General features: G+C 37.3%; 1 protein-coding gene across 6 annotated transcripts in view; it reads left to right on the top strand.

The window, feature by feature from the left end:
* Positions 1 to 14,079, top strand: part of CNTNAP2 (contactin associated protein 2) — a 1,014,729-nt gene that overhangs the window by 556,448 nt on the left and 444,202 nt on the right. For all 6 annotated transcript variants that reach the window (XM_062625371.1, XM_062625372.1, XM_062625373.1 and 3 more), the window contains one exon: positions 8,063 to 8,212. In XM_062625371.1, the coding sequence (XP_062481355.1) occupies positions 8,063 to 8,212 (150 nt within the window). The remainder of the gene's footprint in view (positions 1 to 8,062; positions 8,213 to 14,079) is intronic.

Genomic DNA, 14,079 nt, shown 5'->3' with positions numbered 1-14,079 from the left:
ATTGAGATCGATACCAACTAAAACTAAAAACTAAATGTAGTTTACATGTAAACCTCTACCTCCAGCTTCATTGGTGTCTGGCTCATGCACAAAACTCTTCTACTGTGGCGAGTTCACTGCTTTTGCTTGTGGCTGCGGAACTCGTCTAAAGCAAATTTAAATCCAGCCTCAAGGTGTCACTAATGAGGATCTTAACCAGTCTTCAGGTACAGCACTGTTTGGTTCTGGAAGTGGAATATTCCAGGTATAAAGAGTAAATGATTTGATATGGTTTGAGTTCAGTGAAAAATAGATCATGAAGAAACACCCATTGGTTGGTCAGCAGTATTTGCTAGATTATGTCCACATTTAGCGTTTTTTTTCGGGGGGGGGGGGGGGAGTGATGGGTTTGGTTTTGTTCATGCCTCTGTGACAGAGGCAGGGGTTCTTGTACTGCAGCCAGCTCCTTGTAAAAAGTGCTATACTGTGTTTGGAAGAAAAAATGCAATGTTTCTATTTATTATGTGAGGCATATGTACAATGAAGATAAAATGATAAAAAGGTATTTTTATAATAGGATTAAGATACGAAAAGGGCTGCTATGTAAATTTCCTTTCAGCAAATCTTGTGCCTAGAGCTTTGTATAGCTTCTACACAGGAACATAATGAAAGTGTTACAGGTGCTGATTTAAAAGTATTGCCAAATAAACAACATAAAGCTATTTTAGTGTACCACAAGTACGGTGATAAAGCTTCAATCACTTCTTCCCCCATCATATGCTTCAAGCTCTCAATCATGCATTGATGACTGCTAGAAAATGTGCATAGAAAGAGCTGTCTGGATGTCTGAGACATATTTAGGTCCCAGTTTGGCCAAATACTTAAAGATGTGCACAGCTTTTATACCCTTGAGTGATCTCCTACTAGCATGTTTTTAAGCATGTTTTTAAGTATTCTTGTTGGTTCAGAGCCATGGCTAGGAAGCTTGTCTCAGGCATTTCAATATCAGAACAAAGTTACATTTGATTTTTGCTGTTGGTCAGAAAATGCCAATATACCTTTAGTCCCACGGAGGTTTTTTCTTCTTTTTGTACCAGCTTTTTCTTGCCAACATAACCCTCCACACCAAGTTCTGGTTTGTTTGTCATTAAATATTCTGTTTAAGACAAAGTGAAAGTGTTCAGTTGGGCATCTGTGAAAAAATGTAGGGAAATAAAAATTGGTCTGTGCTCCTTTTCACCGAACATATCAATGTTATGAAATGAAAATTTAGATTTGCTCTCATCCCCCACCTGGAATACCTACTTATTTTCATATATTATTTATCCAGCATTAATGTTCAAAGAATGGATGCTATCTCTGTCAAGGTTTTGTAGGTACCTGAACTTGGTAAGTCCAAAGATAAGACTAAGTAAAGTAGGTTACCTGTTCTATTTTTAAAATTTAGCCATCTAAATAATAAATAGACAGTAAATAGTATAAATAATTGTCATACAGAAAGGCTTTAAATTCAGAAAGCCCCCCCCCAAAAGCTAATGAAATATATCTAATATGAATAAATGTGAAAGAATAGTAGCCATAAAAGAAGAACCTGTATGTTTCATAAGATGAAAAGTAATAAATCAAAATACTAAGATGCTGAGTATATAAAAATAATCATAATTCGGTCCAGAATGGTATCTGGCAGGTGACTGTAAAAACTATAAAATGAAGTTACAGCTTTATGAGTATAATGCTGTTTCTAAGATGGTTTATTTTGACAAGACAAAAAGAAGAAAAAAATATAAATCCTTTTCTAGGAAAAATCTGAAGGTTTCTTATATGAAAAATGTAAGAAAGTATATAGAAGAAAGAGTAGTTAAATTACCAGTTTCAGTAATGATGATTGTGATTATTTGAAATCTAAGAATAGATCAGATTTTGCATTAGCATGCTTGTGGTTTTAAGTAAGGAAAGTAAGTTGATTGTGTTCTATGTTCTCTTAGATGCAAGTCACTGTTTTGAGGTCTAAAAAATGATGATACATTATTTGGATATGGGACAGAGCTGTATCATAATTATAAGTGCTGGCAGTTAAAAATCAGGTAAAGCTAGACGCTGATTTGGAAAGACTTTTGAGGAAGTTAGGAACAGTTGTGCTAAATAATTGATGTGAAGCCATGGTTTATTTCTTAAGACAAGATTAATCCTGGAGCCATTCATGGAGATTTGTACTGAGCATGTACAAAACCCACTGCAATTCTAGGGCACCAGGTTGCATTACTGGAGGCAACATTTTCTGACTTGATATGGACTGCAATAGAGGAAGAGGGTAGTGAAAAAAGGTGTACTTGTTCATTAACAACAGCATCCTTTCAGCATGCTGAACACATATAGGTTCCAATTTCCAGGTGTATTTTCATATTTAAGGCACAGTAATAATAAATTTTTTTTTCCTGAGTAAAAAAAATGTGAGAAGAAAAGCAGAGAGAAGAGAGGAAAAAGCCTGTGCTTAAAAAGCTAAAATTGTTTCATCAGTTGCATGAGATTCTACAAGACTCTTAAACATAGAATTTGCAAAACATTTTTTCTGTCATTCAAGTGCAGTCTTTCATCTGGTTTTATTAATTTTCAGTTAAAAAAAAAAAAGGAAAAAAATCATTATGAGTTTGACCATTATTTGCCAGGTTTATGGTCCATTTCATTGAAATCACCAGTAGTCAAGCCTCTTACAAGAACAGGTTTGAATGTTCTAAAGAGTCTGCAGGATTGTAGCTGTATGTATTCGCTGTATTTTCAGTTTACTGCACAACAGTATTAACTATGGAAAGTGGAAAATTACCTAGGTTTGGGAGGTTTTAGTATTTTCCTGTGTGTTTGTTTTTTTTCTGAATACAGCCTGTATATACAAGGCTAGAGATGTATTTAAAGCTAAATGTTCATCTCATTCTTCTGGCATTACCTTGCAGAGAAAACTCCATATAAATAAAGTATCACCAATGGGCAAAATTTTGGCATGTTTCCAACTCCTGAGCTTAAATTTGAGGATGAATTTTTTCCTAACAGTTTTGGTTTTATTGGAGGACAGGGTTTTCCATCATTAAAATCCCTTCAAGGGCTGCATTTGCTACAGTCTTAGCTTACTGTTCATCTGGATAGCTGAAAAAAATTGTTAAAACTAAAAATGAGAAGGACTTTTCTGAATCATAAATCCTAAACCAGATTATAAATATAGTGTATTGCATAAACTTTGTAAAATTTGTAATATTTGTAAAATATTAGCATAGGAAGAGCTGTGATTTTGTCTTTCCAGTTTAAAAATACAATTAGCTAAACACAGAAAAGCACAGCTCTTGTAATTACATCCTGGTGATTATTTTTTCTTTTTCCATTTGAATATTAATGGCATGTATTGCTGTATATTTGAACACAACTGAACGTTTCAAACAAAATACAGTTGGCTTGTTTTCTCAATAGAAATACTGGTGCAAAATTGTACTGAATTAGCAAGGGGTTAGGCAGGAATAGCAACTACACCAGCATCCTCAGATGAAACATGGGGTTGGCAGGCTACAGTAAAAGCAGTGATAAACCAACCTCTCCCTCTCTGCATTCATCCTCAGACAGGATGGGTCTTGCCATCGGCACAGAAACTTTGACTGGGTTTGTGGTTTCCTGGATTACAGGGAATCCACACACTCATTGCTGAATACCCAGTAAAGCCTCCTTGCTTCCAGCACCTCTCAGGCTTGTTCATATGGATGCTCCCTGTTCTGCTCTGGAGTCTCCCCATCCCGAATAATAATGGGTTCATCTTCTAAAAAATTACAAGAAATTACAATATGTTTACTGCAACAGTAGGAACTAATGACCAGTTTGCAGCTGCATAGCCTTAGATGGCTTCAGTGCTTCATGAAGTGCAGATACTATAATATCCCTGTTTTATTCTTAAACTGAGCTACAGTCATAAATCAGAATTACGATAAGGTTCTGTTCTGATGTAGCAGATGTGATGCTGTTGACTTCAGATGAACCTTGTCTGTGTGCATCAGCAGACTGTATAATCTAGCACTCGTTAGTAGCCCCTGAGTGGGTCAGTACCTGTATAGGGATATTTGACTGCACAAGATTAACTGTAGAATAATTTGACAGGTTTGCTACTATAGTTTTCTTGAAGGCATAACTCAACCAGCTGTTATCTAAGTTGTTCATTACGCATTAAACTCTTGTACTCTTTTGGTATTCGTTAATCTACTCCTTCTATGTCTATAATAAGCAAAACATCTGTTTCTTCTTGTTCAATCAAAGTGCCTACCTCAAGAGTCCTACTTCTAAAATAATGCCATTTAAACACAAATCCTAGATAGGGAGAATGCATTTCATTAACATATTTAATTTGCATATGAAACCAGCTTTTTCAGAACTCAGCGGGGAATTTCTGGTGACAGCAGTATGTGGTTGGGTTGTTATTTTTTTCTCAACTTCTATACCAGAAAGTTACAGTAAGGAAAAAAAAAGAATGCAAATAAATATATGTATCAGCTCAGATGAGAAAGCTCAAACTGCAATGAGAAATCATTGCTGTGCATTTGGGATGCTGTCCGTTCTAAACTTCCCAGCTGAAAATTCTTTTAATAGAGCCTTATTCTACTCTTAATATTGAGTCTTGGTTTATAGAAGATCTCAGTTAAGCTTGACTTTAAGTCCAAGGAGAAATATACATGAGGCATGTACTAAAAGACTACAGTAATGCAGCTGTACAAACTTAGCCCCTATGGGAGAATATACTACGTATTTCAATTTAAGTCCCTGAAACAGAGCATTAACATGTTAAGGAAGGAGAGTTGACAATACTCCCCTCTATACTGTCATGCTTCTAGCAAGCAGCTTAGAGAGAGCAGCAAACCCCCTTAAGTATATTTTGCTAAATACTGTGCACACAGAAGCAATGCATGGCATTAGTTTTTGCTACAGCTCTCCTCATGTCCCCATTCCTATCTGGTCTGCTGAGATCCACCTTCCCTCAACCGGCTTCTTTCCTTGACTCACAACAACATTCATTTCTTTCAGTGTGATGCCGGTGAGCTTGGGGTGTTTTTACTGCACACTGGGAGAGCATACCAGAGATAGAAGTACCTGTGCACTTCTTAGGCTAGCATACTGTGCACCATTTTCACTTGGTATTTCAGCAGATCACATCACCTATTTCTGTGCTTTAAGAAGGTGGGAATGTTTTGGGACTTTCCAAGATGTTCAGAAGTCCATGCTGAGTTGGACAAATCTCTCCCCCAGTAAAAAAGTGTGCCAGGAACTTTAACTCACAAATTGGGTGTGACAGCAATTATGGCTTTCTCTTTTTTTTTTTTTAAATGTATTTTCATGGTTTAGACTACTTGTTCTACTTTTTGACAATAGATTTAGGTAGTAGAAACAAAGACAGTCATTAAAACCTTTCCTCTCCCAAGCTGAGGTTCAGCTTCAATTCCTCACTACCGTAGCTCCTACCTCCTATTCCCGAGCAGCCCTCTGGGGATGCGGGACTGTGACCGGGACACAGCGGCTTCTCTTTGCGGCTCCCGCGGCAACATCTCTGGCTCCGCGCAGGCCGCAGCTCCCTCAGGAGCTCTCCACTCGCGACCTCCGGGGGGGAGTCTCCGTGGAACCGCTGCGGGGGGCGGCGGGAGCCCCTCCTGCCGCTCTGCCCTCGGGGCTGGCCGGGCCGCTCCTCACCCTTCTCTCCTCAGCGCTCCCCGCCGGGCAGCGCCCGCCCCTCCTCAGCCGAGGGCGCTGTGCACGAGGCGCCCGCCCGCGGCCGAGGGGCTGCGCTGTTTCCCGCCGTGGGGCCGCTGGAACCGGCTGGAACCGGACTGGACTCACCTCACCTCACCTCACCTCACCTCAGGGAGACCTCGCCGGCCCCCGGCGGCGTTCAGGCACAAAGCCCGGTACAAGTCCGTGCTTCAGCCGAACTGAAGGCCCTCACCGCTTAACTCACGAGTATTTCCGCTTCTCCAGAGCCTGAGGAGAACGCGAGATGTGCCTGTGAACTCACAGCTCCGTTTCCTACCGCACCTGTGTGAGGTTTTGTTCCAGCTCCTGCCCAGAGGCTGCTCTGGGAGCCCTGGAAGGCCTGCAGAGGCCAAACGACCCTGTGGTGTTTCGAGGCGGTGGGGTACATTTTCCATAAATAAGGGTCACTGTATAAAACAGTCAGCAGCCCACAGGTGCTTACACCCAGGTGAACACAGAAAGTCAGTTTCAGCCCTGTGAGAGGTGAGATCTTTTCCTGTGGCTTTCTAAACCAGATGTGTCTTTTCTTCAAAACTAATTTCCTGCCTATTTTTGTTTCCATTCTGTCAAGTTTAGGACATTCTATCAATTTTAAGGAAAGAATCATGGATTTTTAAGGCAAAAATGAAGAATATGAAAAAAATCTCCATTTACATTAAAGGTTGATGCTGTTTGTTGTTTTGGGTTTATTTACTTCACCTGGTGAGAGTTAATGTCTCGGGCACTTTCCCTGCATATCTTAACATTTAGCAATGAAGTCTGTATAAAAGACACCACAAATAACAGAGCTGTGGAGTATCCTTCCTCTGGCTGCAGCACTGCAGAAGACATAAGGGCAAAAGAGGAGAAATAATGCTGGAACCAGCTGGAAAATTTGGGTTTAAGTATGTTCAGGTAAACTTAAGTGTAGTAACATATTGCAGCAATTTTGGAACCCTGTAGAAAGGTATAGTCTCTTTCCCAAGTTTATTAATAGTTGAAATTAATTTTATCTGGATTGTAATTGTGTGGTTTTCTGTTTCTTCTTTGTATGTCAAATGTAATGAAAACAAGAAAAAGACTTGCAAACAGAAAGCTTTTCTCATATTTAGTGTATTAGGTCTTTCATCTATTCTTACACTAGATGGAACAAGCTTTGGTAGAAACATTTCTTACTGATATATTTTTCAAGAGGCTTTTATTCACAGTAATGAATGTTCCAAGGTATAGCACTCCATGTTGAGGACTAGGTCTTGTATCTTAAACATATGGAAGCACTGGGAAAAAATAGTAATTGTTTGGGTTTATCTGTTTGCCATGACTGTTATTCCTTGTTCATAGAAGATAATAGTCTTTCCAATATTTTTAAAGTTTATCTTCCATTATACTTCTGCTGATATTTTGCATCACATTTAGTGTTAGGAACGATTTATTGCATTGTGTTGTGGTTTATTTTGGAAAATGACATTTTAGCACCTTTGTCTAGTGGATTAAACATCACTTGTAAGAGTGATGTGCTTTTACTGGAGTGTTTGCTATTTACTTGCTGACCCAACATAACTGCCTGCACAGTAATGGCCAGAACAAACTTAGTACTCACAGCTCTTCAATGACAGTTTAACTTGCAGGACAGACTGGCTTCCTGCCAGATGCTGCTGGAGACAGTGTAAGGAGTATATAATTCTGTCTTTTATATAAAGGTCTGAATGAATGATCAGATCCATCTGCTTCACTGCTGTCAGTATTGGGAGGGTGGTGCTCCCTTAAGATTGCAGGTTTTGGCAGATGTTTCCTGTTTTTTCAGTGCCTCTGTGATAATGTCTTAATATTCTGTCACTAGCACCACATCCCAATACAGGATTTGCTGTGAATGTGAACCTTTCCCCTCCTATTTTTAATTTCCCTTTTCTTGGAAATATTTAGCTTTTGATAAAGGCCGCAATCAGAAGCATAATGTGCCCCTTTGGCTTGTAACTCACAGTTAAATAAATTAATATCTTTTCTTTCTGAACTTGATCATAGAAACAATTAAGAGATACTCTTTATTAGTAAAATGTAGAATATGGCCTTTTGATGGGAAAGGTGAGTAATAACATTGGTAGTTAGATACAGTTATACCTGGTAGTATGGACACTTCAGTAGTTCCAAGACTAGTATTTATGTTACAATGTTATTTTTTGGGTAATTATGACTTCAACAGCAATGATTTTTTATGACACTAAAGTTATTTCCTTTCTGCAGTAGCCTTTGTTAAAAGTTATATAATGACCCTGGGTCTGAGACATAGTATATAGTGACGTAAGTAAAATGTTCCCAATGACTTTTGTTTTCTTAGGCTCTGGTCTCAATGATGGGCAGTGGCATGAAGCCCGATTCCTAGCTAAGGAAAATTTTGCTGTCCTCACCATTGATGGCGATGAAGCTTCAGCTGTTCGAACAAACAGCCCTCTACAGGTTAAGACTGGAGAGAAATACTTCTTTGGAGGTAAAAAAAATATCAACAAATATCTGCTTAAAATGCTCTTTCTTCTAATCTACATAATAGGTGAAATGCAGCTCAGGTTATAATTAATTCGTGTAGATCTTAATGCAAATGGTAACTTACTCTTCTTGCATTTCTATGTTAGGCCATCAAAACTCTTGGATTTTTTTTTAATGCTCATTTAAAGTTCTATATTAAAAAGCCTATTTAGAATGTCAGAATTATTTTCCATGTGTTACTGTCCCATAGGAGAAGGTTGTTGAGGGTTAGTTGAAACTCAAACATGTTACTTTTCATACTGCTAGCAGGTTTGGTTGTTTTTTGTTTTTTTTTTAAGAACTTCTGATTCAGCAGTGATCTGAAGTCTTTGTTCAAGCAGAATTCTCAGCAAGCTCAAATGCAAAGATCAAAAAAGTTGCAAGTTGTACTTTTGAAGCATCCCACATGTGTGAGGTTGCACATGAAAGCTTCAGGCAGAGAACATAAATTTTGAAAGTAGAATTTATCAGTGTTTCAAACTGATTTTTTTTTTTTTTTACGCAAACTAAAATGTTACATGTCTAATCAAAATAAAATATAAATATGATACTAGATATAGTCATAACATTGCTCAAGTGATAGAAAAGTTGGTGGCATATAAAGTACTGTAAGTAGAAAGGGAAAAATATCCTTACAAGGTTATTCGCATTTCATTATTACCAAATTAAAGTTGATCTGTCTCAAGAGGTGAACTTCCTGTTGCTGCAATATATATCTTCTTCTATATCCTTAATTCAGCTAATAACCTGAATAGGGTGTTTTTTTTTAATCATATTGCCTCAAGTAAGAGTTCTAGCATAGCCATGATAAAGGCTGAAAAATATTTTATTGTCAAAACATAGTACCTTCAATTTGTCAGTCTGAAGCATTCTCATTAAATGAAGTTGTTAAGCACACATAGGAGAAAATGAAAAGAAATGCCATATACAATGCATCCAGTGTTAAATTCTGTTAATTTTAATAGGTGAAATCCCCACACTAGTATTGTATTTCTGGAGAGAGATTCATTGATTTCTGCTGAAATGTCTTTTAGCTCTGACTCTGCTTGTGAGGAATAGATTTGTCTAGTTTCTCCAGAGAGCTTTTATATCCTTTTAATCAAAATCTGGCTTGATTTGTTGTCTTTTCGGTAGCATTCTGAAATCTGCTTTACTTGTAATTTTTGACCTGTACTTTATAATTCATCATCTTTCTATTAAAAATAGTGTGTATGTGGATCTTGTTGTAGTGGGATATGAAAATCATGAAGTCCCTGAAGTGTCATTTCAAAATCTGTTCACCCAAATATGTGTCCTTATTGTATAAGCTATAGTGTTTTTTTTTGTTGTTTTCCATATTATCTTTTTGTAATCAGAAAGGTCTTCTAGAGGTGGATCAGAAATATTAGTGTCCTAACCTTCAAGTCCACTTTTATTTCGAAATGAGAAGTCTGCATTTGCAACACTGCGCTTTTTCATTTTAAATGTCTTAAGCTGTTAATCTGAAGAAGCTTTATTTCTAACTTTGATCTCAGGAACCCATTTGTTTTAGTAAGCTCCCACGTGAATACTGCTATATATACATTTGTTAATTATTTTGTTATATGTATCTGTTAATTACAGTTTAGTTGCAAATTAAAGCCAGTCTTTTGGGTCCATATTAGAAACCTAATCTTTATATTCATGATCTGCATCTTATGAGGCAAAGGTTTTTTTTGTTGTATTCCTTCTACACTTATGTGTTCTTCCTTATTTTTCCTTGTGAGCCCTTGAAGTTATAGCAGTTAATAAGTAATAGTTGAAAGAAGAGGGTGTAGAAGTGGAAATAGTGGGGAACTTCAAATGTTTGCACCGCATGTTAATTCTCAAAGAAGTTTTCATTAGTTTCTTCAGAAATGATAAAATGAGAAAATCTTAAATACTCTTAGTCTACAAATATGCATAATTGGTTAGGAAAGAGACAATTGGCTCTTGAATTCAGAAGGTAGTACTTTTTTTTGCACACTGCAAAATGGCTAGCAGAATTATCGTTCTTTAGTGATGATAATTTTTCGATGTGAAAAGGAGTCCAGTAGATTTCTTTGCTAGAGATCTGAATACAAGAGTTCCAGGTGTATGGACTGTTAAACCTTTGCATTACTAAAATCTGAGCATATATATCACAAATGCAGAAGTTAATTTATCAGTTTTAAAGATACAGTGTTCATCCCTTCCCAGTACTGTATTTCTTGATTTTAAAAGTACTGAGAAAGCTAAGTCCATTGAATTTGTGATCAGAGAGGTTGTACAGCATTTCCAGAAGGCACTGAAAACTCTTCCCAGTACTGTATACTATAGGCAGTGGTGTTGTCTCTGTTGAAGAAAAGATTTAAAGGTTGCTTGTTGCACTGCAGCATAATACTTTCTCGAAAATATATTGGAGATTTTAAAGAGAAAAGTAATTACAATAAAATGGGTGCTGCCTCAAAGGAGTAAGGCAGACACAAGATAGACCCTTTTCTGTAAAAATAACTACAACTTTTACTATAAGAGAAGTACCACATATCGAGTGTGAATTCCTGAGACTGTCTGTTTTTGAGAATAGTGTTCATTTTTGTTTATTGTCATAACTTTGTCCCACTGGTAGTATCCCATAATATTAGGTTTATGATAAAATAGCCAATCTATCAAAATTGTGAATGGATTGAGTGGGCAAAGAGAACAGTACTATGGCAGATGTAATGATAAAGCATTCCAGACAAATCACAAATACTAAGTTTTTATATGGGTAGGTTTGAAGTGATGCCTGAAAAAGTCCTTAATTGTACTCACAGCGTTTTTATTAGAACTTGATTATGTCTCAGCGCAGTATAAGTCCGGAAATAACAGGGGGAATACAGGGACATGGGATGGTTGTGCATTTTTTCTTGGCATTAGAAATGTTGGCAAAGGCAGGAAGCAGCATGGGAGTCAGACTGGTCCTTCCCCTTGTACATGCAAGTATGTACAGTAGGCAGTTGAACACTGGGGAGACACTGAAGGCATTAGCATAGAAATAGCTCATTTGGATACTGAGTGATGTACTGGGCCTGGCTCATCAACCTCCCTGTCTAGTAGTAGCTTCCAGCTACCATTCTGAGAAAGCTGGCCTGTTAGAGAAGCCAGACCTGGTAGACACTCTCTGTTTCCCTCAAAACGAGTTCCTATTGGATAGAAATGCTTGTCTACCAAACTCAATTGACCGCCAAACTCAGATTTTTACAATATGTACAGCAGTATTTGGGTAGAGGAGATGTGGAAACTGGAATGTTTTGTGACTTCTACCTACAGAACTAATGTTCCAGATTTGAAAAATTGTAAATTACAAGAGTATATTTTTATTTTTTTTTTTTATTTCTCAGAGAATAAATCATGTTCAGTAATTTAGTCTTTGGGGTTTTCTTTGGTTTGGTTTGTTTTTTCTGGTTTGCTTTTTTTTAAACTCTTTTTGGGCTCTCCTGTGCTGTTTCTTACTACTAAGAACCTCCCAAGGGACAGCCAGCAGTGGTGTTTTATTAAAGCATAAGAGTTAGGGGAAGCTCTGTTAAGATGAGGCATTTCTGTAGATTCTGTGAGTGTGTGCTGGTGGTGTATGTGGGAGGGTGGCTGCTAATTGCCTATTACCCTTCAGTATAAGTATTCTTCTCTCCCCAGTGGTTTTATTTTCCTTCTCTTTCTTGTATTGAATTTGTTTCTTTTTGGAAAAGGAAATTCACTTCTTTCTACTAAGCTCTAGAGAATGATGTTTCTTTGTTGTTTCCAATTATCTGCATAAAACAAAATACCTTCTGCTTCTGCAGAGAAAGTGAATCACAGAGTGAAAATGAGTCCATTAACCTCATTTGCACTGTTGGAGATAAACGGCTCTTGCGAGGTGTCTTAAGCTTGCACCAAACCACCTAATAGTTGCCTAGTGCCCAGAGGAAATATTTGATTAGAGACATCATTTTTACTTGTTTCTATTTTACTGCATTTTTTTTTTAATTGTATTACTTTCCATCTCCTTTTCACTGGCTTAAGGATTTGTTTTTAGTACGAGTGATAAATCTTCATTGAGAACAAAGGTATGCAGCATGCATCTCAGTCCACTGTGTGCTGCTTTTTCTGACAAGCAAAGACGAATAGACTATGCAGTAAGTTTCCTTTGGGATGCCAGTCCGTGGCATATAGAAAGTCCTTCTGTTCTGTATGCTTGTACAAAACACACTCTATCTGGAGTCTTGTTCTTGGGGTACAATTCATTTGTTTCTCAAAGTTGTGTTAGTCTAAAATACCATAGAATGAGAAGTGGTAGAAGAAGAAGGGAAGTCAAGTGAAAAGGAAAAATGTATCTTCCTCTGTGTCACGTGTGCTGGGCTCTTCTTAACATGAATCTTCTCTTCTTAAAACCTTCCATTTATAATCAAATCCTTTGGGTGGCATGCCTACGTTTTGGATCAAGTTATCCATTGTTATCCTTGGGGGATTAACACCTGTTACAGTCATGATCAGACTTCCAAGATGGTGTCACTAGGATTTCAAAAGCACTCAGACTATCATAATGAGAAGTATTATCAGATGGAAAGGGGCTATGGGATTGTTTGGGTTGTTTGTGTTTTTTTTAGCTCAACTTCAAATGTGTTCAGAAGAACCAAAGTAGAGTTGTTAATTGTTATATGACAAATGAACAGGCCCCAACCAATGACAGTTCAGGTTATCTGTTACTGATACAGGAACCTGAAGTCCCTGCTGACATTGTTCTCTCTTAATCCTGCAGTTTACGACAACTTGATAAGGGAGAATGATGTTGGGTTGTATTTGCTTTAGTGCAAGTTGGTCAGACTTTTAATATGTCATGGTTTCAGTTTTGGTGGCCGCTTGTTTCTCTTGCATATATAACTATGAGACAGGGGTTGAATTTGCATTTCTTGTGGAAAGGATGCTTGGAAATCTTTCTCCTCATGGTCATAGCTGTACTGTAAATGTAAATACAAATCCATGAGGAGAACACAAAGCAGATTCGAAGTAACTCAGAGTATAGTATAATTTTGTCTATCTAGAGCATTTATCTTCAGGAATCTTCTAAGGTCAATCCTACAAAATAATGACAGAGGAAAAAGGAATGAAAGAATTGGTGCAGGCAGAAAGCTGATACTTTGTGCAAGCAAATAAAAGATAAAATCCATGATAATTTGAGTTTAGGAATGGCTATATGGGAGCTGGAATAACTTTAGCTTTTGAGCAAATGCCTATTAGAGATGAGAAATGTCTGCTCACTGAAAAATGGATGAAGTTCTGAGATGTGCTCTTCTTGTTATACAGCATAAATCTCTCACTAAGCCGAAGATGTTAGCACAGAGCATATATCTATAAGTTTCTAAAAAAATAAACTGAATCTCTTTTTCCTTTATTTTCTTGCAAGCACTAAAGCAAATTTCTGTGTGCAGCAGATAAGAGAACATCAGATTTTTCAATACGTTTTCTTTTCTCTAACTGATACTTAAACCCAAGAAATAACAAAGAATGAGAAAGACGTGTATTGTAGAGAGTAAATCTGCATGGATATGGGAAGGAGTAAACTGACCTAATGGAAATCTATTGTCTCTAATTCTGTGTGTATATTATTTCCTTTTTCACTGAATACAGTAGTTATTGTTGCCTGAGTCTCAATCAGAAGCAAATTGTATCAAGTCTCCAAGTATTACAGAAAATTCAATTGAAAATAGAGGAAATTCCCTATGTAGTATAGCTCTTGACTCAAAGGGAAAGGGCTTATAAAAATTAGTAAAATTTCCAAAAGGAGAACTTTTGGATAAAGAAATACGTGGTAAAGACCCAGAAGAGAGCTATTACAGA

This window comes from Pezoporus occidentalis, unplaced genomic scaffold (genome assembly GCF_034315485.1).
Source record: "Pezoporus occidentalis ecotype Australia unplaced genomic scaffold, CSIRO_AGI_Poc_V1 ctg28, whole genome shotgun sequence".
In the NCBI taxonomy this organism is placed as follows: domain Eukaryota; kingdom Metazoa; phylum Chordata; class Aves; order Psittaciformes; family Psittacidae; genus Pezoporus; species Pezoporus occidentalis.
The sequence above is the reverse complement of the archived record's forward strand: the minus strand, read 5'-3'. Positions and strand labels throughout refer to the sequence as shown.